At 40.3% G+C, this 27831-nt stretch overlaps 4 protein-coding genes and 1 non-coding gene across 5 annotated transcripts; 2 read left to right on the plus strand and 3 right to left on the minus strand.

Annotated features, from left to right (window-relative positions):
• The first annotated feature begins 6053 nt into the window (after positions 1-6053).
• On the plus strand, positions 6054-12763 carry LOC104449992 (probable phospholipid-transporting ATPase 4). The gene is made up of 11 exons (XM_010064352.3): positions 6054-6378; positions 6910-8935; positions 9034-9144; positions 9807-10083; positions 10184-10272; positions 10419-10506; positions 10598-10807; positions 10952-11077; positions 11240-11338; positions 11497-11688; positions 11818-12763. The coding sequence occupies exons 2-11, from the start codon at positions 7137-7139 to the stop codon at positions 12466-12468; spliced, it is 3642 nt and encodes a 1213-aa protein (XP_010062654.2). The 5' UTR covers positions 6054-6378; positions 6910-7136; the 3' UTR covers positions 12469-12763.
• Positions 12764-14015: 1252 nt separating this feature from the next.
• Positions 14016-19778, plus strand: LOC104449993 (casein kinase 1-like protein 2). Its single transcript, XM_039315536.1, has 14 exons — positions 14016-14300; positions 14417-14457; positions 16027-16096; positions 16213-16361; positions 16440-16535; positions 16647-16717; positions 17132-17193; positions 17318-17381; positions 17518-17602; positions 17721-17847; positions 18006-18088; positions 18176-18239; positions 18357-18499; positions 19119-19778. Exons 1-14 carry the CDS (start codon positions 14225-14227, stop codon positions 19410-19412), a joined length of 1425 nt encoding a protein of 474 aa, XP_039171470.1. The 5' UTR covers positions 14016-14224; the 3' UTR covers positions 19413-19778.
• Positions 19779-21630: 1852 nt separating this feature from the next.
• On the minus strand, positions 21631-22461 carry LOC104449994. Its single transcript, XM_010064355.3, has one exon. The coding sequence runs from the start codon at positions 22203-22205 to the stop codon at positions 21831-21833; it is 375 nt and encodes a 124-aa protein (XP_010062657.1). The 5' UTR covers positions 22206-22461; the 3' UTR covers positions 21631-21830.
• Positions 22462-23818: 1357 nt separating this feature from the next.
• On the minus strand, positions 23819-27557 carry LOC104449995 (eukaryotic initiation factor 4A-14). The gene is made up of 5 exons (XM_010064357.3): positions 27401-27557; positions 26335-26403; positions 26122-26225; positions 25357-25787; positions 23819-24775 (listed from the first exon to the last, which is right to left on the minus strand). The coding sequence occupies exons 2-5, from the start codon at positions 26400-26402 to the stop codon at positions 24140-24142; spliced, it is 1239 nt and encodes a 412-aa protein (XP_010062659.1). The 5' UTR covers position 26403; positions 27401-27557; the 3' UTR covers positions 23819-24139.
• On the minus strand, positions 26536-26648 carry LOC120295207. Its single transcript, XR_005552565.1, has one exon. It is a non-coding gene; the product is annotated as a small nucleolar RNA snoR98 (small nucleolar RNA).
• Positions 27558-27831: the final 274 nt, after the last annotated feature.

The raw sequence follows: 27831 nt of genomic DNA on the forward strand, positions 1-27831 counted from the left end.
ATTGGCGCATATTGTTTTTCTCATGTATTGAAAGTTAGACTTAGGGTGTGTTTGTCCGCGGAAAACTTTATTATAAAGGAACATACTTTCCAATAAATTATTTTTTACTTTTCATATTGGGGAATTCGTTTTTTATTTTTAAATGCATATTTTCACTAACCGTAAATAATTTTATATTGACTGATCATATTTTAACAAGTCAAGTGTGTGAAAATCTAGATAAATAATTTGTGGAATTGTTTTCACCCAAACAATCAGTCAAGCACAGCTGTAATTTATAATAAAATATCTTATCTTCCATCATTGTCCACTTTTGTATCACCTCGACAAGTGGATCTTATACGATTTGATTCGTACCTGTCCCTCACCTTCTAGCTAAAAAAATTAGGCTCATTGCGTGTCTCTCACCATTTGTAAGTCATCATCAGTGACAGAGACTTGATCCACATCGAAAACCTAAGCGCGCAAGAGATTCCCTTAAATTGCCGAAAAATGTTGTCCGACCCCTCAAGCTGATGTGGTCTCGTGAGATGATGCCACCATCTAATTTAACTCTTTGCTTTTTCTCGTGGGCAGTACGAGTCGACTTGACAAATCAAAACACAGAGAGAAACACCAATCCTTTATTCTTTGAGGAGCAGGCTGCAGCAAGCTTCCTAAACTTTAGTGGGAATCCTCTTAAAAGTTTGGAAAAACTTGGAGGTATCATGGATTCGAACTCCTCAAACTCACGCAGGGGGGTGATGAACGTCTCGCAATTGCTTGACTTGATTTTTTTGGGTAGAAAGATGGTTGGAAACTATAACGAGTGCAAGACTGAAAACTACCGACACCCAAGAGCATTTATGCTGTAGCACACTTTTCGGACAAGAAAGTCTGGTGCGCCTTTATCACGTGTCTCCACCATGAGACAAGCGGGGACATCTAAGAGATTAACTACTGGGCAACGTGTTTTGATCAGGATAATTGTTCAAAAAAATTTAAATCTATTGTACGACGATCATATCAATCTTAGACTTTTTAGTTGTGATAATTTAATTTTTAACCTATTGATGACTTATTATTTCAGTCTTAAATATTTCAATTGTGTCAATTGTGTCATAAACATTTTGATAATTTATCTTCTTCTTCTCTTTGTGATCCGAGAATTACTGTACAACCAGCAACTGGCGATGTAAACCCGGAGCGCGCCACAGGAACCCACCTCCCAGCGATGTAAAGCAGGTAAGTCGTACAATGGGAGCGAGAAGTTTCGAACCTCTACCATTCCAGCTGAGAGGTCAAGGCGTAAACCAATTCGTCCATTGCGAGATGGATATAATTTATCAATTTAGTTCTAAAACTTATTGACAATTTGCTAATTTAGTCATTCCAATCATATTTTGGTGAAAATAACTAATGTGGGCGCCAACCATCATTTATGGCGTGGTTAGATAATTTTTACATTTTTAGAATTGTTCCTTTAATTTCCTTTTAGCCTTGGTTGGTACTAAGTTATGGCCTGTGACTAGCCATAGCTGAGGGTTCAACAATTGTGACCTAGGCGAGGGTGGCTCTCGCCAAATCTCATCGGCGATTTTCCAGCTAAAATTAGTTTGAATGATTAAATTGGTAAATTATCAAAATATTTATAATTAAATTAGTAAGTTATCAAAATATTTAAGATTAAATTGACACAATTAAAAAATTTATGATTGAATTGACTAATATATAGTAAATTTAAAACTCTTTGGATAATTTTTTCCGTTTTGCTCGATTCACACCGATCCATCCAATGACACTCAACATTGGATGATTAGCTTGGGCGAAATCAAATCATACTTTGGCATCGACTAAACAGCACGATTCACGCCAAGGAGAACTATTCGAGCTCGGCGTTTTTCCCGTGTCCTTCGGAGTACCGTACCATGTTTTTCCCGAAACACGATCTCGCACAGTGAGAAGAAATGCGGAGTGCGTTCGGAACGGATCAGGCCCCTCTTCTGGGAGCTCCGACCGCTGTCAAATCGGTCCTTGAATGCCCGTCCATTCCGTGCTCGAAAAACCCTCGTGCGGACGAGGCCCATCTTCGTCGCAGCTTCGTCCCTCGTCCTGTTGCGAATCTAGAAGGACGGGCAAAATACATCCAGCACGTTACGCGTGCCGCCAGCCCCATACTTCGTCAAGGATAATCGGGTTTCCTGGAGACGAAAGCGTATATGGCGTTTCTCCACGATTGACCCGGCGAGGAAGGGGGAAGGCAAGCCATGTCCTGGAGTCAACGAAGCGATCCGACAGCGACAGGCCAGCATCACACACCGCCGCAACGAGGGTCGCACGTTTTCATACTTAGTCTTGCCGGCCAATTCGAGGGTTACCATCCTTTTGTTTATGTTTTGTTAATGCAATCGTCAATAAACATGGCATCTGCAAAAACAGGGCAATGATGTACGAGGAAAGGGGATGGCATGTTTCGCGTTTTTTTTCTCGTTTTTTCGGTATAACCTATGGTTCGTCTGGGTCGGCATACTTCAAGGGAAAGGAAGAGGGAAAGGAGATTGTCAAGATCGTTTCTTCTTTATTATATTCTCCTGTACTTTTCAACTTTTTTTTTTTTTTTGGTCTTCCTCCCTAAAAAGCCGCCTTCGCAATTTCAAAGTTTAAAAATTAAAGGAAAAGCACGAGTGGTGGAGGCGTGGGACACCAAGAGAATGAAGGTCCTAAGACGTTTTAGAAAAAATAAAATAATAAAAAATCTAGCGCTCTCTCCGACATAATTGAGATCGCAATTGACTAGACAAGGGTATTTGACAAACATCTCAAATCGTAAGTGCGACATCTAGAAAGTTGTGTTCCGATTTTTTGAAAATTCACTCCCGACAAATTCTAAATATTTGCGATTCTAAGAAAAGAAAATTGCGAAATAATTGGTCATTATAGTAGATCATGATGCATTAAATTGTCCACATTATTTACAAAAAAGAGGCTTCATATTGCTGTCTTTTCCAACCACTTGTTTTGACAAATACCAAAGTTTTTTGAATTGGTTTTTAGTTAAAAGGGCATAAGGGAAGTGTGCCCCAGTACTAATATCCTTTTATATATAGAGAGAGAGAAGGAGAGATAGACAGATATTATGAACCAAGTTATTATTCTCTAATAAAATCGAAAAGAAAAAAGGAGAAAGCATGCATGTCCTTGCGCTCGGATCCATCAAACGTGTTTGACGTCTTCTTGATTCTTGTAACCAAAGCCGTCCAAAACGCGTTTTTGATAAGATAGAGTAATTGCAATTGGGAGAAACGTTCCAAATTCGCGGGCGGGATAGCACCTCTTAACACTAGATGTTCAAAGGGGCTCCTCAGATTCAGTGCATCATTAATTAGATACCATTCCAGCAAATTAATTATCATAAATTTTAGGCCAAAAAAAAGAATAGCACGGTCAACCCTTCTAGAGGACGACCTAAACCATTCTAAATCGATGGCGAGGCTGTTAATGTTGGTTTCGTTTATTTTACGGAAAATGAATGGTATGAAATATATATTTTTAAAATAATTATTTGTATTATTTTAAATAATAAATTAATAAAAAATATTTTCACTTTGAATAATGATTAATGTTTGAATATTTTCGCGAATAATTATTTTTTTGTTCATTCATTTTACAAGTAATGTAAACAGTTATTTTTATAGAGATATTTTTGAAACTATTCATATTTTTACGAAATAAATAGAGTCTTGTTATAATAAGATTTTAAAATTCAAATCGAAAGTTAAACGAAGGTCTTCACACGCCATCGACCATTGAAAATTAACGAAAGACAAGAGCCCGTCGAGGCTGGCCATTCCAAATACCACGTGGGCCCCCCACAAGACCCCAAATTTTATAGTTGATTTTCCTCCCTCTTTTTTTCCTTCATTTTCCCTTTTTCTCACTAAAAAACAATATATCAATTTTCAAATCCAAGCCATCCGATCTGACAAATCTTAGTGGAGGTGGTGGTGGATTTCAAAAAATTTAATTGCATGTGTTGGAGCACATGGGGTTTCAATGCGACGTGTATGGGGACGGACGGCAGATGAGACATGCTTCGGTTCCCCAAAGAGGTCACCATAACAAGTTAACAACCCTGAGATTTTTTAAAGAAGTATTGGAAAAATCCTAAAATTATTATGTTTGTGTTAATTTAATATCGGAACTTTTTAATGTCAATTTAATCTTAAATCTTTTATCTTTGTACCAATTTAGTCATTAACATTTTGAACTAATGTCAATTTAATCTAAATTTTTTTGAACCGATGACAATTTAATCTTAAATATTTTCATTATATGATTCAATCATAAATCTTTTGACTTGATGCTAATTCAATCATTTCAAATAATTTTAGCTATATTTTATTAATATGGGTGCCATTTGACTTACGTGATCCTGTCGGTATTGACGTTGATAATTTTTAATAAGATTTTAATGATTTTTTTATTTTTTACTTTTATGAGCTTTCTTCCTTTCTTCTTCTTTTAGGTAGTGACCGGCTAGTTGGCAATAGCCAACCACTGGCCATGGCTAGGTGGACTAGCCTTGCTTGGCTAAGGGGAGGCTGAGCCTCGACAAGTGCTCCCTTTTGCTAAATCTAACAAGGTCGCTTTGGTTTGGGTGAGGGTAGCCCCCATGAAGGCTTCCCTCCCCAAATTTGGGGAGGGTTGGCCTCACCAAATCTAGCCTAGGTGAGGTCGACTTGAGCTCTTGCCTTGGTTAGGCAAGGCTAGCCCTCTTGGGCATGGTCAATGGTGGCCACCTAGAGGAAAAAGATAAAAATGAAAGAGAAAAAAATAAAGAAAAAATCATAACATTATTACAAATTGTTCACATTAGCGCTAGTGATGTTGCGTAAATTGGTCGCCATTTATGTTAGCAAAATCTATCCAAAATTAGCTGGATTAATTAAATAGGCAAAAAGTAAAAAGATTCAAGACTAAGTTGGTATTAGTTCAAAATGTTTACTTAAAATATTTATAATTGAATTGATACAAAGTCAAAGGGTTTTAGACTAAATCTGCATCATTAAAATGTTTATGATTAAATTTGCATTGATGCAAAGTAGTTTTATGACTTTTAATACTCTTTATAATAAATTTCACCTAAACTTCCAAAGTCAAGACATTATTTGAATTTCCAGAAATTACACGTGTAATGTGCATTTTTATACATCAACACTTTCATTTTATAAAAGAGGTTCTAGATATTTCAGATTCAAAACGCGTTAAGACGTGTCAATTGATACGAAACCTTAACGGAGTAAAAGGAAAACATAAAAAAGTCAAAAGGTCTATCTACCCACGTCCATTATTCGGAAAAAGACCGTTCGAAAAACTTTATCTCGAAAGACAAGATTTCTGTTTCTTCCCCTAGTAGCTCAACTTAGCCAAGAAGAATCCAGTGCCTCCATCAATGAACACAACCCTTGAAAGCATTACCTAAATCGGCCCTATCATATGCTTTTCATACAGTATATAGTCCCGATTAAGGCGAACCCAACTTGTCATTGATTAACCCTAATTATTTCATACCCACCCACGATTTTTCTTTCCTTATTAGAAAAAAAAAAAAAAACAAACTTCCAATTTTCCGTAGGTGGACCGTGGATATTTATTCCATCTAGAGGAAGAAGAAGACGACATGGAGAGCAGGCAGAGGCCAGCCAAGTGACTTGAGCCGACGCCACGTGGCGCTGTGGGGGCCTGGGGACGTACATTCAAAGGGCACCTAAAGGCAAAATCGCTTGTCTTGCTTCACCTTCTCAGCTCTCCCTTTTTTCTTTTTTCTTTTTTTTCATTCGGGATGGAGTGTTGAATATACATTGGTTATATCATTATTATTTTTCCTCTTTTGTTTACTCGGTCTTCGATTGGGTGCTGCTGGTGGACAGGTCACGCTTTAGGGGACGAGGGAAGAACCAGATTTGACAAAAAAAAAAAAAAAAAAAAAAAAAGAAGGAAGAGGAAAAATAAAAATTAGAAAAAAAAAAGAGTAGAGGGAAAAGGAAAGGAAAAAAAAAAGCGGTGGGGGAGGGAGAAAAGTCCGCCGGCTTGATGACATAAAACAACAGGGGAGGAGGTGGAGGAAGCCATCGTTGAATGTGGTTTGGAGCTCCCGTTTCGAAGCTCAAGAAGAAGACGTAAGGCACGCCGAGAGAGAGAGGAGACCCGCCCCGGCTATTCCTGGGTCCTCTTCTGCCCGGAGCTCCGCCGGAGACAGCGGGCCATCTCTCTCTCTCTCTCTCTCTGTTCCCCACCTTGATCTGCAATCAGAAAGGAGGCTTCTTTGTCTTTCTTGAATTCTTGATTCGGAAGTGGGTGTTCGCCGATTCGCTGCGGAGACGAGGGAGCGATTTTCAGGTACCCTTTTGGGATTGCTCTCTTGGGTTGAGGACTTTGGGTCTGCATTTTCTTTGTTTTTTTGTTTTTGTTTTCTCGGGTTGATTTGTCTCGTCGACCCATCTCTTCCTGAAGAAACGGCATTTGCCGATTCTTGGTGGGTCTGACTTTCCTGCTTCGTTCGGTGACGACTGTTTCGAGAATTGAATTCTTGAGCTGATTCGCAGCATCTGTTATGTGCTCAATTACCGCTGCTTTTGTTGTCCTTCGGGTATAAAATGTAATCTGTCAAAAATGCAGGCTTCAAGAAATGGACTCTTTTAATTCCTAATGTCTCATAGTTTAGATAAGTGCAGCGCAGCTAAGCATACAAAGGGCATCTAGTGAAATTTTGAATGCGATCCCTATTGACTCTGCGGTGTTTGAAATGAGATATTCTTCTTGAAATTAATCACATTGAATTCTTCAGGATTTGGTTGTTTCTTGTGCAATTTGTGCATAGCTTATTGAGTTTGGTGAATTGATACATATCTGTTCTGTAAATCTCATTAGGTCGTGGAAAGGTATTGCGTGCATCAGTGACCCCATCGTAGTGATGGCTGAAGTGAAGACAGTTTAAACAGTTAGCTCTCGGATATCATCGGGTGGAGCTGGAAAGATCACCTGGAATCCATTATAAGAGGCACAATGATGCTCCATGCTGGAGTCAACATTTAGTTCTTATGCTTAAGAGGATTATAATCGGATGGTATAATCTTGAACAGAAGTGAAGACAGAAGATGACTCGAGGTAGGATAAGGGGAAGGATCCGCCAGAGCAGCCTTTATACCTTCGGATGCATCCGGCCCACCACTGCTGAGACTCAGGACCCGCAGTCATTACAAGGCCCAGGCTATTCTCGTATAGTACATTGCAATCAGCCCCATGTGCACAAAAAGAAACCTCTGAAATACTGCTCGAATTACATATCGACCACAAGGTATAATGTCGTCACGTTTTTGCCCAAAGCATTTTTTGAGCAATTTAGGAGGGTAGCGAATATTTACTTCCTCGTGGCTGCAGTATGCTCTCTCTTTTCTTTTTCTCCGTTCACCCCATTGAGCATGATTGCCCCATTGGCATTTGTTCTCGGGGTTAGTATGGCGAAGGAGGCTATAGAGGATTGGCATAGGTTCATCCAGGATATGAAGGTTAATACCAGAAAAGCTAGTGTGCATAAAGGAGAAGGAGTCTTTGGTTATAAACAGTGGCGGAATATTCGTGTAGGAGATGTCGTGAAAGTCGAGAAAGATCAATTTTTTCCTGCAGATTTCCTTCTGCTGTCATCTAGTTATGAGGACGGTCTATGCTATGTTGAAACCATGAATTTGGATGGTGAAACAAATTTGAAAGTAAAAAGGTCATTAGAGGTGACTTTGCCTTTGGATGGTGATGAAAGTTTCAAGGACTTTACTGGGATGATCAGGTGTGAAGACCCGAATCCCAGTCTTTATACCTTTGTGGGCAATTTTGAGTATGACCGGCAGATTTATCCACTGGATCCTAATCAGATACTCCTCAGAGATTCCAAGCTCAGGAATACAGCTTATGTTTATGGAGTGGCTATTTTTACTGGTCATGATAGTAAAGTAATGCAAAATGCAACAGAATCACCTTCCAAAAGGAGCACCATAGAGAGGAAAATGGACCGTATCATATATGTTCTTCTCGCTGCTCTACTTGGTATCTCATTGATTAGTTCTATTGGATTTTTTGTCCGGACAAAGTACCAAATGCCTGACTGGTGGTACTTGCGACCCGAGAATCCTATGTCCTGTTATGATCCAAACAAAGCAGTGGCATCGGGCCTGTGCCACTTTGTCACTGCTCTGATGCTGTATGGGTACTTGATACCCATCTCTCTGTATGTCTCCATCGAGATGGTTAAGTTCTTGCAAGCAATCTTTATTAACAGGGACATAGACATGTATGATGAACAGAGCGGGGTCCATGCTCATGCAAGGACCTCAAATTTGAATGAGGAGTTGGGCCAGGTGGACACAATCCTCTCTGATAAAACCGGAACGTTGACATGTAATCAGATGGATTTTCTCAAGTGTTCCATTTCAGGTACTGCATACGGTGTGGGATCCAGTGAGGTTGAGCTCGCTGCTGCAAAGCGAATGGCCATTGACCTCGAGGAGCAGGATCCTGAGATTTCTAGTCCCTTCACTGTGCGGGACAACAGAAACCAGTTTGGGGCATCGGAGATTGAACTAGAGACGGTCGTTACTTCTATGGCTGGAAAGCGTGAGAAACGCACCATAAAGGGCTTTAATTTTGATGACAGCCGTTTGATGGGGGGAAACTGGATGAAAGAACCAAAGCCAGATATGATTCTGTTGTTCTTGCGGATACTAGCACTATGCCACACTGCGATTCCTGAGGTAAATGAAGAGACAAGTGAAATCACATATGAAGCTGAGTCACCAGATGAAATAGCATTTCTGGTTGCTGCTAGAGAATTTGGCTTTGAGTTTTGCAAAAGAACTCAAACAAGCGTATTTGTCCGTGAAAAGTATCCTTCTCCAGTTGAAAGGCAAGGAACTTGCACAGAAGTATTTTCTGCCCCTATGTTCTTTGGTGACATAATATGACTGTCCTCGTCTTATGGTATGTCTTTTGGATGTTTTCCAGGGAATATAAAATTCTGAACCTGTTGGATTTTACCAGCAAAAGAAAGCGGATGTCTGTGATTGTGCGGGATGAGAAAGGGCAAATTTTTCTTCTGTGCAAAGGTGCTGACAGGTTGGTCTTATGACAGCAGTTCATATATAATATCGACCTTTTTATTTTAAAGTTATCTCATGAGAAAGCAAGTTAGCATGGTTCTCTTTCAGGTGCCCTCCTGGACATGAATGTGCGTGCCTCCGTGCGTCTAGATATATATGTGTGTGCGCATGCACGCGTGCGTGTATATCTCTGTCATGTTGACCATTTATATTGGACAATTGTCATTCTGACATTACAGTTTCAACTTTAATAAGTTTTTCTAGGGTTTCTTTGCATGTGATGAGCTTTGCTTATTGCCTTTTTTTCTTTTTCCAGTTATCATGGGGGCAATCAGTTAACCTTGCTGTCATATGGTTTTTTGCTATCAATGAGTACTTTAAGAACTGATGATTGAATATAAAAATTTCCGTGTTTTTCTAGCTTCTATTTTTGTGCTACTGTGGATTAGGGCATTCAAAGAGATTTATTTAAAAGGAAGTGCTGTAAATTCGCATTCTCTTCTAAAAGCAATTACTTGGAGGGTAGCACCAAGATGGTGTCTCTTCTCACTTCTCTTTTCTTTAAAGAACATCTGGCCATCCTATCATCATGCTCCTAATATTTTCTCTATCGAGAGTATAGATGAAATTATGCGGCATCTCTTTGGACCCAAAAGTTAACTTCCGATAATTGTGCAGTATCATTTCTGATCGGTTGGCAAAGAATGGAAGAGTATATGAGCAAGTTACCAACAAACATCTGAAGGAATATGGTGAAAATGGTTTACGTACGCTAGCACTTGCTTATAAAAAGCTTGAAGAGTCTGAGTATAATGCTTGGAATGATGAGTTTGTCAAGGCAAAGACTACTATCGGGGCAGACAGAGATGCCATGCTCGAAAGGGTGGCTGAATTGATGGAAAAGGATTTGATTCTTGTGGGTGCCACTGCTGTGGAGGACAAATTGCAGAAAGGGGTAAAATAAAAAAATTGTTCTCCTCAGTTTATTTACTCACATAAACCATTCATTTAGTTCATCTGAACTTGAAGGTGATATCTAGTGTTTTTCCCCATAGGTGCCCCAGTGCATTGACAAACTTGCCCAAGCTGGTCTTAAGCTGTGGGTTCTTACTGGAGATAAGATGGAAACTGCAATCAACATAGGGTATGATGGTTGTAGCTAATAGAAAGCTTTCCCAATACCTCTTTCATTCAAATGAGATCTGTTACTGTTGGGAAACTAATTTCTCATTGGAAGCATGCCGGAATAGGAAACCTGATGGGTTTTCAAATCCATTGTGTCTATTGCAGATTTGCTTGCAGCTTACTTAGGCAGGGGATGAAGCAGATCTGTGTAACAATGACAAGTGCAGACACATTAGGGCAAGACTCGAAGAAGGTAAGGCTCTGGCTGGAGAGTTTGAACATTTTGATTAGGCATAACTGTTTTATTTGACATTTAGTGCACATTGCATCTTGTTGCTGATCAGGCCATCAAAGAGAACATCATACTGCAAATCACCAATGCTTCACAAGCGATCAAGCTAGAAAAAGATCCACATGCAGCATATGCTTTGATAATTGATGGAAAAACTCTGACCTATGCCCTTGAAGATGATGTGAAGCATCAGCTCTTAGGATTGGCAATTGACTGTGCATCTGTCATATGCTGTCGGGTCTCTCCTAAGCAGAAGGCACTGGTAACTTTTTTTCCCCTCTCATAATTGTCGTAGTCCTCCTGCCTACGTTTTAGAGGCATCTTTATATATATAAGCTTGCAATGCCTGTGGGTCAACTTAAAGAGGTTTTGGTACTTATATTAGAAAGTCTGAACCTGACTCCAGGTGACGAGGTTAGTGAAGGAAGGAACTGGCAAGACTACATTAGCAATAGGTGATGGAGCGAATGATGTCGGCATGATTCAAGAAGCTGATATTGGAGTAGGCATCAGTGGGGTGGAAGGTATGCAGGTTAGTGCCTCTTTTTCTATCTCCTTGTGAAGGCTATCATCTTGTCTTCCCTGATGATTGGGGTGTGTTCAACATATATCCTATGATAATTAATGATAAGGATCATCTCCTGCTACTGACTCTGGATCTTCATAATAATTTGATATCATTACTGTTTTGCAGGCTGTGATGGCTAGTGATTTTTCAATTGCTCAGTTTCGGTTTTTGGAGAAACTCCTAGTGGTTCACGGACACTGGTGCTACAAAAGAATAGCCCAGATGGTAATTTTGTGACTTCCTTGCTGACTTTATATTTTATTCTACTTTCTCGATTTATGCTGAGCAATCATATAAGGGACAACAAACTTGCAGGTCATGTTCTTGTGTCAGACATCTGTATCTCTCTTGCCCACTGACTTTTCTTCCCTTTCTTAATCCAGATATGTTACTTCATTTACAAGAACATAGCATTTGGTTTGACCTTCCTCTACTTTGAAGCTGTGACAGCCTTCTCCGGGCAATCAATCTATGACGACTGGTACATGATATTGTTCAATGTCTTTGTCACTTCATTGCCCGTCCTTTCGTTAGGAGTATTCGAACAAGATGTTTCTGCGGAGGTTTGCTTGCAGGTAACCATTTCTTGACCACTGTAATTTTAAAAATGAAGACAAAAGGGCAATAGCTGATACACACTCAACCTAGAGACTTCCATGATTGCTAATTCGTGTCCTCTCTCTCTTTTTGCCCACTTCTTGTAGTTTCCTGCGCTGTATCAGCAAGGACCCAAAAACTTGTTCTTCAACTGGTATAAGATATTCGGGTGGATGGCGAATGGTCTCGTTGCCTCCATCATTGTTTTTACCTTCAATGTTCTCTTCTTCTTCGAGCAAGCGTTTCGCCCAGGAGGCCAAATGGCCGACATGACAGCCGTGGGAACGGTAATGTTCACTTGCATTGTGTGGGTGGTGAACTGCCAGATCGCGCTCACCATGAGCCACTTCACATGGATCCAACACTTGTTCATCTGGGGAAGCATCGCGTTTTGGTATCTGTTCCTCTTCATCTATGGAATGTTCTCTCCCATTTACACAGGGAACGTGTACAAGATTCTCATCGAGGTCCTTGCTCCTGCCGTGAGTTTCTGGGCAGTCACCTTCCTGGCGACGATCACTTGCAACCTATTTTACTTCAGTCACATATCTATCCAGAGATGTTTCAATCCCATGGATCACCACATCATTCAAGAAATCAAGTACTACAAGAAGGACAAAAGAGACCAGGTCATGTGGACGAGGGAACGGTCCAAGGCCAGACAAGAAACCAAAATCGGTTTCACCGCGAGGGTGGAGGCGAAGATCAGGCATTTGAGAGGGAGGCTGCAGAAAAAGCGCCTCACCACTGCGTCGTGACGGGCACTTAGAGCGGTTTTGGTTCTTGATTGACATGGATACCTTTTTTTCTTTTTTCATCAGTAGGGTTTGAGGCCATTGCAGATTTCTTTGTTGAGGCCCTTTTCTTGCTCCATTTTTTTTGTACCAGTAAAAAAGAAAAGTAATCAGATGAAGAAAAGTGGGGGATGATCGGATTCCCTCCCGTGCACAGATAATCTGAAGTTAGTCATAACCCTCCCTGTATTGTAATCTCTGTAAAATTTTGATGAGTGATAGCTCTTAAGGTATAGCGAAATTGCTTCTATTCTGTACAGTCTACCACATCTCTCCACTCCTCTCTTTTTAAATGCCTATGTGTAGCATGTCACCGCTCATCCTGATGGTGTAATAAGTCCTTCAGATCGCTTGTATTGATTCTTTTAGCCACCAATTTCCGTCAAAACAGGTGCTTTTTCTCTGTTTGGATCACTACATTGAACTGGACGTGCAAGCAAAAAACTGACTAATCTAATCTACTAACAGAAAATGTTAAGCATGGTTAAAATCGGGTGAGTTGCATACTGAGGATTGATTCTCTCGGCTCTAGCGAGTCATACTCGATTTCGAACTTGTTTCGAATGACCTTTGTGCCGAGACGTGGCTTATCAGGTCTAAATTTGATCAATGTGAATGCGCAGAAATACAAGATTGAGTTTAAAAATTAAGAAGGTGTACAATAAGCCGTTCAAGTGTCGTCTATGGGATAGTATCTAATTCTAGGAGGAATTTAAATGGACAGGCAAGGTGATTGTTTTAAGAAAAAAAAATTGAATAAAATGTCGGACGGAGGCAAAAAATATAATATCTCGAATAGATTTCACAATGCTTGCATGCGCAATTTTTAAAATTTTTTTGGATAAAGGTTGACTATTTAGGATTAAAATCGCATAAACAAGCAATATAAGACCGGCCGCCCTACTTCTATAATGCAAGAATCGTTTCCAAAACAACGTCGATGCATCCAAGAATCAAGATTCAAATAAACAAAAAATAAAAAGAACAAACAATACAAAACATAATTTCAAGAAAAACTAAAATATAAATCTCGGACGCTCTATTAAAATTAAATTATAAACGGTATATACCACAAAACACTTTGAATATGCCAATCATAACACAAATCCTCCAAACTTATCTTGTGTAGTAAAAACTATAAACTCTCCTGTCATGATACAAATACCTTAACTTTTCATTGAGTTTCAAAAATTATATACCTTTATTCAATTCTATTTCGGGTATATTTAGGTTTTTTTTTAGCATTTATGTCACAGCGGGCATTGGATATTCTTTTGTGATTTTTTTCCTAAATAATGAAAGCGCAATTGAATAATAGTAGACAACATTTTCTTCGATGGGCAGCCAAACAAGAGCCGACACAACTAAGCAAAGATGAGATCAAAAAACCCAAAAAAAAAAAAAAAAGAAAAAGGTTAAAAAGAAAAGGAAGTAAGCAAAAGCGACCGTGATTAGCAACGTAATCACCCGATTAATAAAAAAGGTCGATTAGATCAAAGCTCGTCACCGTCTCGCTCGGTTCGGTATACCAACACTCTTCTTTTCTCTCCTTCCTTCTCTTTCTCTCTCTCCTTCTCTCTCTCGCTCGCTCGCTCGCTTCGTCGCTGGCTCAGTCGTCGCGGGGGTTCGACGGCAATGGAGTCTCCCCTGTAGCCGCCGCCGCCGCCTCCTCCGGATCACAGCGGGCCGCGCGGCTAGGGTTCCTCTCCCTCTCTCTCCGATGGAGCCGCGCGTCGGCAACAAGTTCCGGCTCGGCCGCAAGATCGGCAGCGGATCGTTCGGAGAGATCTACCTCGGTGGACTACTCGCTGACTGATGCTTCGCGTTCTTTTTTTTTTTTTTCCGATTTTGGTGCTCCGTCCGTTCCGTTTTTTCGCTTGATTGTGAGATTTTCCGTGAATTGTTTTGCCAGGTACTAATATTCAGACGAACGAGGAAGTCGCGATTAAGCTTGTGAGTGGCTCGCTCTTCGCCTCCCGGTTGAAATTGGCCCTTTTCTTTTTCGAGTTCTTTGTGCGTTTTGATTTTTGATTTTATATTTTAGTGTCGTTGGAGTCATCGCGTCGGTATTTTGTTGATTTTGAATTTTGATGTTCCGCTTTTTACGATTTTTAAGGCGGTATGGATTGTGCTCTTTTCCGATTTCTTTCTTCTCGGGTGTTTGACTGGCGTTGATGTTGGTTCACTTGCTTCCGGACTTCCGGTTGGCGGTGCTAAGTTCTGTATTTTAGAATGATTATTGTTTAACGAGTGGAAGCTTCATCCATTTGTGGCCTCCGCATGCATGTGTGTGTATGTTTGGAGCTGCAGTGAGTGAATTCATGTCGTGCTTCTGCTTTAATTCGATTGTAAGTTCAAGTGATTTGCATCTTTGGCGATTTTTTACAATGTATGTCTCGACTTTGTCGAGAAGTGAGTGCTTCTTGTCCATTGTTGAGTATCTACTTTTTGCCCCGAAAGATTACTTAAAAGAGAAAGATAAAAGATTGATTTTTCACTTGAAACTTGTATATTTTTTGCTGAATGAGATTAATGAGGGGGTTGAGTGGAAGGAACTGAGGCAACTATAGTATTCTCTTTTGATGACGTGAAGAAGCTCCATTAACAATTAACGAGTGTGCTAGTGTTGCTAGACCTATGTGGACATCCTCCTTGCCAAAATGGTACATACCATTCGGTGGAAGACCTATTAAAGGCACAGTAGCAAGTGCCCATGCAGATGATGAGAAATTTGTTTTTGGTGAAACCGGAAATTGTGAACGAAAGAGACTTAAACAAGCTTCTTCGGATTTTTGTTTTCCTTTGTCTGTTCTCACTCAGATAATGTAGTCTGCATGCAAAGATTCATGTCATGCATAAATTACCGTGAATTGGTATGAGAAATGAGTTTGGATAGTATGAGTGAACTCTGTCGGTGCTGCGGGTCTGTGGCTCCGCCAATTATGATTAGATGGAGAATGCTACTGCCTTATCTACTTGACTTAGTAGTGGAGAAGATCCTTCATGTTGGACCATTATCTGTTGGTAGATAGGGAAATTTAAGTTGATGTTCAGTGGCAGACTGCTGAAGTTTGTCTGTTTGTAAATAATAATTAATTTGATTTGAAATGTTTATGAACGCAGATGCTGACAAACTCGAAAGTGACACAAATTTTAAAATACATAAATTCCTAAGTGTGCTCAACAAAATATTACGTTTTGCAATGACGCGACTTGACACAATCTCATAACTTGACTTTGACATTTGAATACGAATTGCCAGCCTTTTGCGAGGGATACACCATTTTATTTATCTGCATTTCTGTCAGAAGATAGAAGCATAGTCTTTTAAGTAAAGTGAACTGTACTTCTTAATTCTTTTGATTATTTATTTTGCAGTGCAGGCACCATTTTGTATTGATTGTGCCTTTTCTCTGTACTTGAACACATTAGTCAAACATGCTGTTGAATTCTGAAGCACATTTTTGGTGCTATCCATGATAGTAAATACTGATTGAGTTCTATATAATGCCACTTGTTTAGGAAACTGTCAAGACAAAGCATCCTCAGTTGATGTACGAATCAAAGTTGTATAAAATACTTCAGGGAGCAAGTAAGGCCTCAACTTATGGTGCTCTTTTTCCCCCCTGGGATTCAACTATGTGTGCTCTATGTCTGTTCTGTTATTTATCATGATGCCATTGGTTTGCATGTGCTTATTTTTGGCAGCCGGTATTCCAAATGTAAGATGGTTTGGTATCGAAGGGGACTACAATGTGCTTGTGATGGATTTACTGGGACCAAGTCTGGAGGATTTATTTAACTTTTGTAGTAGGAAATTTTCCCTTAAAACTGTTCTCATGCTTGCTGATCAAATGGTAGGTTTCTTTATGCTCATGGTCATTTGTTTTAACTCCTTTTCTTATCATTTTATAGAACTTTGATATTTTTTACAGATGAATCGCATCGAATTTGTTCATTCTAAATCATTTCTTCATCGAGATATTAAGCCAGACAATTTCCTCATGGGTTTGGGTAGGCGTGCAAATCAGGTTGAATTCAGACAATCTCTCTCTTTTTTTATTTTTTTTAATGGTCGGTGGACTTCGTATCTGCATATTAAAGGACTTGATTTTGATGCCTTCTTGCCTGCTTGAATATAGGTTTACATTATCGATTTTGGTCTTGCGAAGAAATACAGGGACACTTCAACTCATCAACATATCCCCTACAGGTTGGTTATTACTTTAGTACTTTAATGTCTTGAGGATTTGACATTTCTAACGCTTGTTAGGGGTGGGGTGGGGTGAGCCTTTGCTACTTTAGCAGTGTTAAACTTGCTGCTCTCATATTGGCTGGCTTCTTATCTCTCCTTGTAATAGCTAATTATTCATTAAAATGCGATTGCTGGTTGATAAGTTCCTCCTATTATTTTCTGTTTCATTTATGTGTTTTGCAAGTGGAGCATGCATGATTTGCTGGTCGGTATGATTTCTCTGCATTAAATGTAAAACTAGCTTTATGAAGATGTAATTAATGATTTTTCCGGCCTTTTTGTCTAGAGATTTCAACCAATTTGATATGTGTTTCACCAGTTACGTGTTTTTTTGTTTTGGTATTTCCATGCTGATGCTGATGTGGTTGACAGAGAAAACAAGAATTTAACGGGAACAGCCAGATATGCTAGCATGAATACTCACCTTGGGATTGGTATGCTTAAAGCCTATTTCTTTTATCTTCTCACGTTACCCTTATAATGAGACTGTTAAATGGCTCTAGTCTTTGGCTACTTTGCCTCTAGAAAAACTCACTATATTTTGCCTGATATTGACAGAGCAAAGCCGTAGAGATGATTTAGAATCACTTGGATATGTTTTGATGTACTTTCTCAGAGGAAGGTAAAACTCTTGCTGACTCTTTTCCTCATCCCATCCTCTACTCCACCCGCTCCCCCAAGAACCCTTTCCAACGCTCTCTATCTTCTTCTTTTTGTTCTCTTTTTCTTTTCCTCTTTTAAGTTTCGCTTTTCTCTAGCCTACCCTGGCAGGGATTGAAAGCCGGGACAAAGAAGCAGAAATATGAAAAAATCAGTGAAAAGAAAGTTTCAACTTCTATTGAGGTGATCACTAGCTTTTTAAGTGATTTTGAGTCATTGCTAATTTAATTTTTTTTCTCTGGAACTGCTTAACAAAGGAAGATAGTCTTCTAAAATTGATACTTGTTCCCTGTTTTCCCAGGCATTAAGCCGGGGTTATCCTACAGAGTTTGCATCATACTTCCATTACTGTCGGTCGTTGCGATTTGATGATAGACCAGATTATGCTTATTTAAAGAGGCTGTTCCGTGACCTTTTCATCCGTGAAGGTTTGAATTTAATTAGTTCATTTTTATCTGTAGTGATGTCATGTTAAGTTGTTTTATACAGTTCTACCCCATGTTAGATTGTCCACCCCCCCTCCTTTTTTTTTTTTTAGTGAGTTTCTTACCAACAGATTGGAATTGAAAGTATTTTATTGCACTAGGCTTTCAGTTTGACTATGTCTTCGATTGGACCATTTTGAAGTACCAGCAATCTCAAATTGCCACTCCTCCTTCCCGTGCTCTGGTGAGAATCATATTCCATAATGAATTTTGTTGCCTTGGATGGTCAGATTCATTGGGTTCTTATGCTTCGTCACATTCTTACGAACAGGGTAATGGGGCTGGTCCAAGTTCTGGTGTACCTCCAGCTGTTAATAACACAGAGAGGCAATCAGGTGATCCTCCTTTCCTTTATGACACAATTTGCTCCATACTTGGAAGTTCAGAGCAGTCATTAGTACATTGCAAACAATCTCCAATAATTTGATATTGCTTTTAACCTTCCAATGAAGGCGGTGAAGATGGTAGACCTGCTGCATGGTCTCTGGGAGAACCATCTCGTCGGAGGCACTCTGGACCAATTGCGACTTCTGGAAGTTTATTGAAGCCAAAGAATCCAGTTACAAATGATTCTGTCGCATCTAAAGAAGTTCTGGTGAGTCGTTCGTATAGTCAGCTAAGGAAATATGCCCCAAAATATCATTACGGTTGTTGGCTGTTTTTAGTGGCGTAACATGCCTTAGTTGTATTCCATATCTTTGATCCTTGTCACTCGAAATTAATCTATCTGGATCCAGCTATCCCAAATGATGCCACTCAGAATAATACCGTGGTGAGCTTGGTGGGATTACATGATTGTGCCTTGTGAGGTTACAAGACAAGTGGTTAGTTGCTGTGACATTATTCATGTCCTGTGTTCTACTTGCAGTTTGTAGTATCAAGATTCAGGAGGGGAAAGAAGTGATGCCAATTTGTTTGTTTGGTTATCGGATTTATTTATGCAACTGATCAATTGCCTTCAAGTTCTACCTATCTATGCAGTGCCAGCATCTGCTTGGAATTTATTTATTTAAACACTTTTGTCTGTTGGAAAATTCTATAGGGAACGTGTTGACATACTTTTACTTTGCCAGGTGGAAAAGAGCAGGTCTACCGTGATAATTGGTTTCTTAATCTTGATGCACGTTGCTTGGTCTCTGTTTCTAATGTGCATGATATAATGGATGATTGGTTCTTTATGTTAATGAGTCATATGTTCTCTTGAATGCACGCAGTTATCTAGTTCAAATTTCTTGCGGTCAAGCAGTTCATCAAGGAAGCCTGCAGCTTCTGGCAGTCGGGATGCTGGGGTTTTCAAGAGTGAGTTGGATGCCTCTCACCGTCATACCACTGATGTGAGCCCAGGAATTAATCATAAATTTTCCAGTGCCCAAAGAAATTCGCCTGTTGCACCATCAGAGCAGAAGCAGGCTTCTAGTAGGAATGCCTCAAACATAAACAATTTTGAGTCCACCCTGAGAGGGATAGAGAGCTTGCATTTCAACAACAAGGAGAGGTTGCAGTACTAGCAACGCTGAAGTTCGAATCGCCGCCCTTTGTAAATTTGTTAATGGTATAATATTCGTGCACTGAGTTTGTGAATTCTGTTTTATCCTGCTGGGGGGGTTCTGACTGTAGCTATACAATAAAGACCATGCTCCAAGTGAATCCCTTGCTTAACCCAGTTTGGTCTGTAAGAGTTTCTACCATTCCAACTCAGTTGTATTAGATGGGTAACAGTTATGTCAACCTCTGCTTGAATCATGGTTTGAGGAGTGTCGTAAAGTCCGGGTTGAAACCGTTTGTACACCTTCACATTATCAAGATGAAGAGCGTGTCATGCTCTGTCGAGAAGCTGAATAGAATTTATGACATTACTTTTTTATTCGGGGTCATATCATGACATTACTTTTAGAATTGCCTTTTATTCGTCTTTTTCCTTGCTCATACCGTTGCAGCAATCCTTTATCGTGCCTGCCTAAATTGAATTTTTGCGTCTAATTGACATTTCTCGTCCGGCAAGTCCTTAACCAGTAGAGGCTTTACTCGACTTGCCCATTAGGTGTTGGAAACTTGACGCTAGATCGATTGTGTATAAGTTTTCCTGCTCTTGCTCCATTCGATTAGAGAATCGAGATACCCCAGCTCTACTCCAGTCGGCCCGATTGCAATCCGCTTATGAGTAAAAGATGAGCTTGAGTTGGAGCCGAAGCTTATTAGCTCGATATTATATAATTTTAAGTATTTTAGTCTATTTTTACAATTATTAAATTAATTCATTTTTCCCTTAGAGAAAGAGAAATCTTAAGATGTGATCTCTACGAATATACAATTATATGGTGTGCAAATCTTAAGTTAATCTTAATATCCAAGCTAAATCCCCTCTCCGTCTCCGGCTCCTAGCTTGGTGACTATGTTCTTGTGTGTGTATTAGCCAATGAACGAACACAATGGTAAATCACTTTTACTCGAATATTGGTTTTTATATATTCTCGATCCTTTAGTTTTCACTTTACAAAATTGATTTACTAAGTGATGTGACAGATTATAAGTGAACATTTTAGTAAGTGGATAGTATTTTGCACTTAATAATAATATTTTATTTCATACTAATTCAGTGTTTTAGACTAGTGAAAGTAGACTTAGCTTGCTCAAATGCACGACTATCTTGGCACTCTTAAGAAATACAGAAAACATGGGGAGTAGTTTGTGGGAGCTTTGAGTGATTCCAAAAGGAACATGATCAACTTCTTTCGACTTTATTCTGCCTCGAAACCCATTGATCGGTCTATATGCACTTTGCTTCGTGTCCTCACCAGTCACCCCCTTAATTAACATTCATCTTTTCCTTTCCTTTTCAACGCTAGATACATCGTATGTTAGTTTCCCAAAGAAAAAGATCGGCACAAAAAATGAAATTTTGAATGTATTTCGTTCCTCAGACCTAGGATTTCACACAATGTAACCATGAAGCAACCTCATGGATCATCTTCTGCATGTTCTACATGAAGCCTCCTCACGTTTTCCAAAGCACACTCCTTTAACACAGTCCACAACATCGCTTCCGACCACATTTGCAGAAATTGAGGTCTCGAATTCGCCGTCAGGGTTGGCCAAAAAATAAAAAATAAAAATTCACTGCCGGGGACTCCGCCAATCACCCTTTTGCCCCTCTTGTGACAGATAATTACCCTTTTGCCTCCTCTCCATTTGCTTCCATCTTAATCCAAATCCTTCGAATTGCAGCTAATAAATATTTCATTAATCTCTGACCAATATATATATATATATATATATATATATGTATATTCCATTAATCAAACATAAGTTAGCCATTGAACCGGAAGTTAAGTTAGGAACATATAATCGCATAGATGGAGAAAGGAATCAAGGAAAGACGTTCCCTAAAAGTCCTTTTCATCGTTAGTTATCCAAAGAATCTTTGGCAAAGATCGAGTATGGAAACAAAAGTTTCAAATGGAGACCTTTTCATCGTGTTTCAGAGGCTTTCCAATTTTTAACTTCTGTGCCAGAAGAAGCCAGTGTGGATTGGTCAATTTAAACCCTGAAACTTGAAAAGTACATAATTACCATCATCTCTCAAGCGAGATCAACCCCTTGACTAGACAGATCTGATGAAACTAGATTGAGCCAGGAACGATGGGGTCTGGAAATACCTAAAAGATCCTCTCTTTTTTCTCCCCCTCTCAGGAAGGAAAAATAACAGAGACAGCAAAGACACAGCTCCACATCAATGTGCTACATTAAGTATATGATTTATTTCCAAAGAGGAATTGGGAGATTTGGCATTTGCAGACAGGTGAAATCCACCGCACCTTCAGCCTCAAGTACAACACAAAACAGAGGAGGAAAAAAGAAGAAGAAACACCCTCTCTTTTTTTCTTTTTAATATCATCATCATCATCATCATCGTCAGTCATCATTCATCACCACCATCCATAGACAACTTGGGTACACGTGTTCTTGATCCACCTGAAGCTCTTCTTGAGGGACCCTTTCATCTTGCCCTCCACGGTGTAGGCCTTGTAGCTAGCGACCCGCTTCTTCCTCTGGAGCTCAGGGTCACTGAAGGCCCAGCTCTTCGACGACGCAGATCCGACCCTGCTCTTGCTCTTCTTCATCTTCACCTCCTTGCTGGGCATGAATGTCGGTGGGTTCGAGGAAGAAGAAGAGGAAGAGCCCGCATAATTGGCGCTGTAACTCCTCAGATCATGCATGCTTGTCGGGGCCGGCCTCCCTCCATAGTAGCTTTCCATCTGCATTCTTCCATCTCTGCACGACTTGGATCTGTACTCTTCCATCGATTGCAACACAAACCCAAAGAAGAAGGAAGAAGGAGAAGAACCCACGGTGTGAAAAGTGTGAAAAATGGAGTTGGTCTAGAGAGAGAGAGAGAGGGAGAGAGAGAAGACTAACTAAAGACAAAAAGGAGAGAGAGTTCTTGGGTTCTTTCCCATTTTTCTTTGGCGGTGATATAATCTGAGTTTATTGCCTTTTGATATTTCCCTATGATATTTTTTCTTATGGGTCATCGTATTGGGTTGGGAACTGCTCAGTTTGAGTAGATGACGGGCGTTGGGCATTTAAAGAAAATTTCGGGTAGGCAGTGGCCCGCCATGTATATTATAATTGCATAAGCTTCAGTGACTTGCTAATTAGCTTAGTTGGGAACAAGAAAATTGGCAAAGAAGCAAGTAGCTGCATTCGGTTGGCCGCTATGTTTGAATGGGCATGTGGAGGGCCCGGTGGTGGCTGCTTTGTATAATTAAAGCCAGCTTTGACCGCTTACTCAGATCTGAAAATGACTTAGCGTGAAGAAACCAAATGTGCTTTGCCGATTCTTTATTCTGGTCAGTACTAGTACTAGCGAAATTCTCGTTTGCGGTGATATATATATAAACCAAAAGTGACCAGCGAGCACGAAATGGTTGGACTCGGTTGATTTCGCCGACAACAGATCGAGACCATCGCGAATAGCTCCGACTGCATGCTGCTGATGATCGGATTCCTTTGGACTGGTCACGAACTGAGCGGATGGTCAGGGTCGCGGAGACGTTTTTAGCATATAGTGGTCGTGATGGACGGGTGTGCTTTTTGGTGGGAATTTGGTTCGCTCGGGACAACGGGTTAATAAGCCTTCCAATCGTCTTTGATTATGGCGACATGGGTGGGTCCGAAAAGCATAAAGGAAAGGCACGGTAGTTGAGCCGAAAGGCTCCTGTGGATTTGTACATTATGGCGATGATGGTTGCTGTCAGCTGAATATTCAACCCCTCATCAAGAGAGCTTGTCGTTAAGCCGAAAAGAATGACTTGGCAAAAGGAAAAGAGAACTACAAACTCCGTTATAATGCTGAGATCAAGAACCTTGACAATCGAAACCGATCCCATGCGTCTCAACTCTCCGAATTTCGGAATCAGTACGATCTTTCCTCGAATCACGATGCGTCAACGAAGGGTAAGTAGGTTGCCGCACGGTTATAAACTATCTCGTACCATCTCTTTTACATTTGCCATTAATTGAGAAAGAACATCTTTGCCATAGGAATCGGCACCTAATCATTGAGGACACGTCGATGTCCTTCGAGACAATCACGATAGATTTGGCTTAAATAAAACTCAACACTCAAATTGCTTGCTGATTTACTCACTGATAAACACGACTTTTTTCCTGACTTCCGCTCAATTACATCAGGCGGGAGAAAAACTAACGATAATGATACAGTAATTATAAACCTGAATGACACTCGGATTTTTTCTGCGAGATAATTAAGAACAACAAATTGGTCTAGCTGTGCACAAACGCATATTAAACTGGAAATCACTAAATCCTAAGGTGAATTGGCAATGAATAAATACCCTTTAGACGAGAGAATACAAAAATAAAAAATAGCAAGCACCGCCAGAGAAAAGAAGAGAGAAAGGACCAGGCCACGACACATTGCCACTATGACATACAACATGAAAAAGTAATGCGGTCACCAGAACGAAAAGACCATGCTTAGACCAACTAACGACTTTGTCCATAACCTTAAATGATAAAGATAATACAAAACCTTCCCTACAACAAAACTTGAAGCAGTATTGCAATTGCACCAGGAGCATTATGAGTTAATCGTCAGATCCGTTTGGACATCAATAACTTAGGAAACTAATTTTTGAGGAACCAAAACAGAATGCTGTCGATACCTTGAGAATAAGAAAAACCTCCTGCTTCGACCAATAAGAAAAACTCATCAAAGAAGATCAGCAACATTGGATGGTAGCTCCTCGACCACCACATTGTAAAATTTCTGAATATCAAATAGCATTCTCTCATCATCTCTGTTCACAAAATTAATTGCCACACCCTTTCTTCCAAAACGGCCACTTCGTCCTATACGATGGAGGTAATTTTCTGGTTGAGTTGGCAAATCGTAGTTTATAACAAGCGAGACCTGCTGCACATCAATACCACGAGCCAGGAGGTCAGTGGTGATAAGAACCCTAGAAGATCCAGAACGGAACTCACGCATAATAATATCCCTGGTGTTCTGGTCCATGTCACCATGAGTTGCAGAGACTGTGTGGTCTCGGCTTCGCATCTTATCAGTAAGCCAGTCAACCTTCCGCCTGGTGTTCACAAAGATCACACTTTGGGTAATGGCCAAGGTTTCATAAAGATCACACAAAGTGTCAAGCTTCCATTCTTCCTTGTCAACATTGACGTAGAACTGCTTGATACCTTCAAGGGTGAGCTCATCACGCTTGACCAAAATCCTCACAGGTTTATTCATAAACTTCCTTGTGATCTCAAGAGCTTCCGGTGGCATAGTAGCCGAAAACACTCCAACCTGAATCTTAGATGGCAGAAGCTGGAAAATGTCATAGATCTGCAAATGAGAACAATGCCATCAGTCAATAATGTCTCCAAAGTAGGCTCATTAACAACAGACAAACGCCAACTAGTTAAAGTTAACAGGGACCCAATGCTCACATCATGCAATAAGAACATCTAGCATTTAAGAGACATGGGACGATTCAACAGATTTGCCACTAGAGATGTCTCAAATACACCAGCCTTTGTGGCATTGTGGTTGGGGTACCTCAAGGTCACAGGAACAAAGGCATGGGTTTGTGAGAGAGAGAGAGAGAGAACAGAAGCAAATCAACCAGGTCATAAATACATTTTCAGAACACAAATTTCTGCCCCAATATTATACGAATGATGCTTCTATAGCATCTACAACTGAGTGAGCTATTATTGTCAGATTAGGAATTTTCTTTCTTGCATAATATCAATAAGATGTCTACGATATCCAACGGAAATGCTCATTTTTTTTTCATAGGTAAGATAAATTGATTGACCTGGACACATAATTCATGAAAAACTCAGTTTCATTGTATTTTGTTCAAGCTTTGAAATAAACATGATAAATCAGTGAAGAATACTGAGTCGAGGAAGGAAAGAAACCTGATCCTTGAAACCTCGTGAAAGCATTTCATCAGCCTCATCCAACACAAACATTTTGATGTAGTCTGGACGCAATGATTGCCTTCGCAACATGTCAAAAACACGACCAGGGGTGCCAACAACAACATGAACACCACTTTGAAGAATGCGTTGATCCTCGCGGACACTTGTTCCACCCACACAAGCATGCACCTTCACACCAAGATAATCACCAAGGGCCCGCATGACCTTTTCAATTTGTTGAGCAAGTTCCCTGGTTGGTGCCAAGACCAAGGCCTGGCACTGGACTAGACCATAATCAAGCTGCTGCAGGACCCCGGAGCAGAAAGTTGCTGTCTTTCCAGTTCCAGATTGAGCCTGCTGAATCACATCAAGACCCTTGCAGAAAGGAACAATTCCTCTTTGCTGGATTGCAGAAGGCTTCTCAAAACCTTCAAATTAGATTGAGTAGCATTTACTACAACTTTCAATTGACGATGTATACCTAGACAGCAAGTAGGTTGCCACCCTATTTAAACTACGTTATAAAAATTCCAGCACTTGCGAGATCAAAAAAGTATATCAATCTACAGGGAAAACCTAGTCCACTGGATATATGTGTGCGTTTGTATGTAAGTATGTTTTTGATTTAAAAATAAGCAATCCAGTAAAATTGGAACTTAGCATGTCCCCAACTATAACAGTTCTCCAGTTAAACAATCTTTTAGTCAGCAGCGCCATATATGAGGCAAATGGTAAACTAGGAAAAAAGATCCTGGAAGGTACCATAAGCATAAATGCCTCTCAAAAGGTTTTCCTGCAAACCCATAGCATCAAAACTATCATAAACTTCATCATACGAGGTGAAGAATTCTCCTCCATCAGCAGACCTACAATCCATCAAGAAATTACAATGTTATCTCCTTTGGGCCAGGAACGACTATTTTTGGTAGACTGAGACATAATACCAGAGCTACAAAATAGAAGTAAACTACTTACAATTCACTTATCTTCTCATCATACTGACGCGGATCAAATTGTGAACCTTCTGGTGCTAGTCCTGCCATACTGGATGGAAAGGGCAGTATGCTCAGTATCAAGATATCAATAGCGTGTCTGCATGGGAGTATGTGAGTATGTGTTGTGCACGCGTGCATGCTCACGTGAGAAAGAGAGAGAGGTGTTGTTTCGAATGCAGAAAAATGTTACAGAAAAGCCAAACTTGCAGACCACTAGGACAGGGCTACAAGCATTAAATTCTGTTTCAATTTCCGAAGAAGAACTAATAAAGGGCAGCTGGCCATCTGATATATAAGGAAAGACTCCCTGAGCACCAGAAACCACAGTGCCCGCTTCTCCAGAGTTACAGAAAACAACCGAAGTCTTAACTAAGAAAGAATAAAATTAAAAGTACACCTTATAAAGACTCTTGTGTGAACATCAGGGAGGAAGGAAAAACAAACGCAAACCGTAGGCCAGAGGAAGCGGGTCTTTGCAAAGCAAAGAGCTTGACACGGCGAACATCGTTTCATCAAAATATTCTCCAACCAACATTAATGCTTCAATAAACGAGCGTAGCCAGAAGTGCACATACCACACAGAAACTACTAGAAAAACTTTCAACCCCACGTCAGTGAAAGTACCACACATGAAAACTACCATTCGCCGTCCAAGAAAAACTTCTGAATAACGACTTAAATTAAAAAAAAAAAAAAAAAACAAACTTTCGAATGCGAAAAACTGACATCAAGCCACGACAACAAAAGTGCTAACTAAAAAGCAACATCGACTCGGATACGCATGAAATTTTCACACGGACGATACGAAAACTACCAGCGAACGACGCTATCAATCTCCTTCCGAAGAACTATCGTTACGACTACAGAGAAAAGACCGCGAAAAGAGGCGGGCGCGCGAGAAAGCAGAGCCAGCAGGCCTCAGATCCGGTGCAGAAGAGAAGCAAAATCAACCAGTATTCAGCCATCGAACCAAAAGCCCGCACGCTCTATCAAGCTCTGAGAAGGAGAGAGGGAGAAAGGGAGAAAGAGAGAGAGAAGGCAATAACCTGGTGGTGAGGAGGGAAGGGCGCAGGTGAAGTGGAGGCTGAGGGAGAGGCGAAGAGAGGAGGCGGTGGTTGCAGTAGGGTTTATTCCCAAACTCCTCGGATCTGCGCCGTGGAGTCGAAAGGAGGAGCGACGGGAGAACGGCCCTTCGTATTTATACTCCCCCTCGGAACCCCCGGTCCGCCCCCCCAACTAGGTTTTCTCCTTCTCCCCTCCCCTCCCTCTCCCTCGCGTCCCCGCTGGGCTAATTTCCCATCTTGCCCTTTCATAGCCAGGGTAAATTGTCTTTTTCTTTTTCTTGGTCTGAAGGGTAATTTGTCTTTCTCACTCGCATTGTTCCATTTTCTTTTTCCTTTCGCAAAGTAAAATAAACCGTCTCCACCTATATTTACCTCATTGACAAATTTACCTCGTTGAAACTCACAAATTAGTA

The sequence above is a fragment of the Eucalyptus grandis genome, chromosome 6 (assembly GCF_016545825.1).
Source record: "Eucalyptus grandis isolate ANBG69807.140 chromosome 6, ASM1654582v1, whole genome shotgun sequence".
Lineage (NCBI taxonomy): Eukaryota > Viridiplantae > Streptophyta > Magnoliopsida > Myrtales > Myrtaceae > Eucalyptus > Eucalyptus grandis.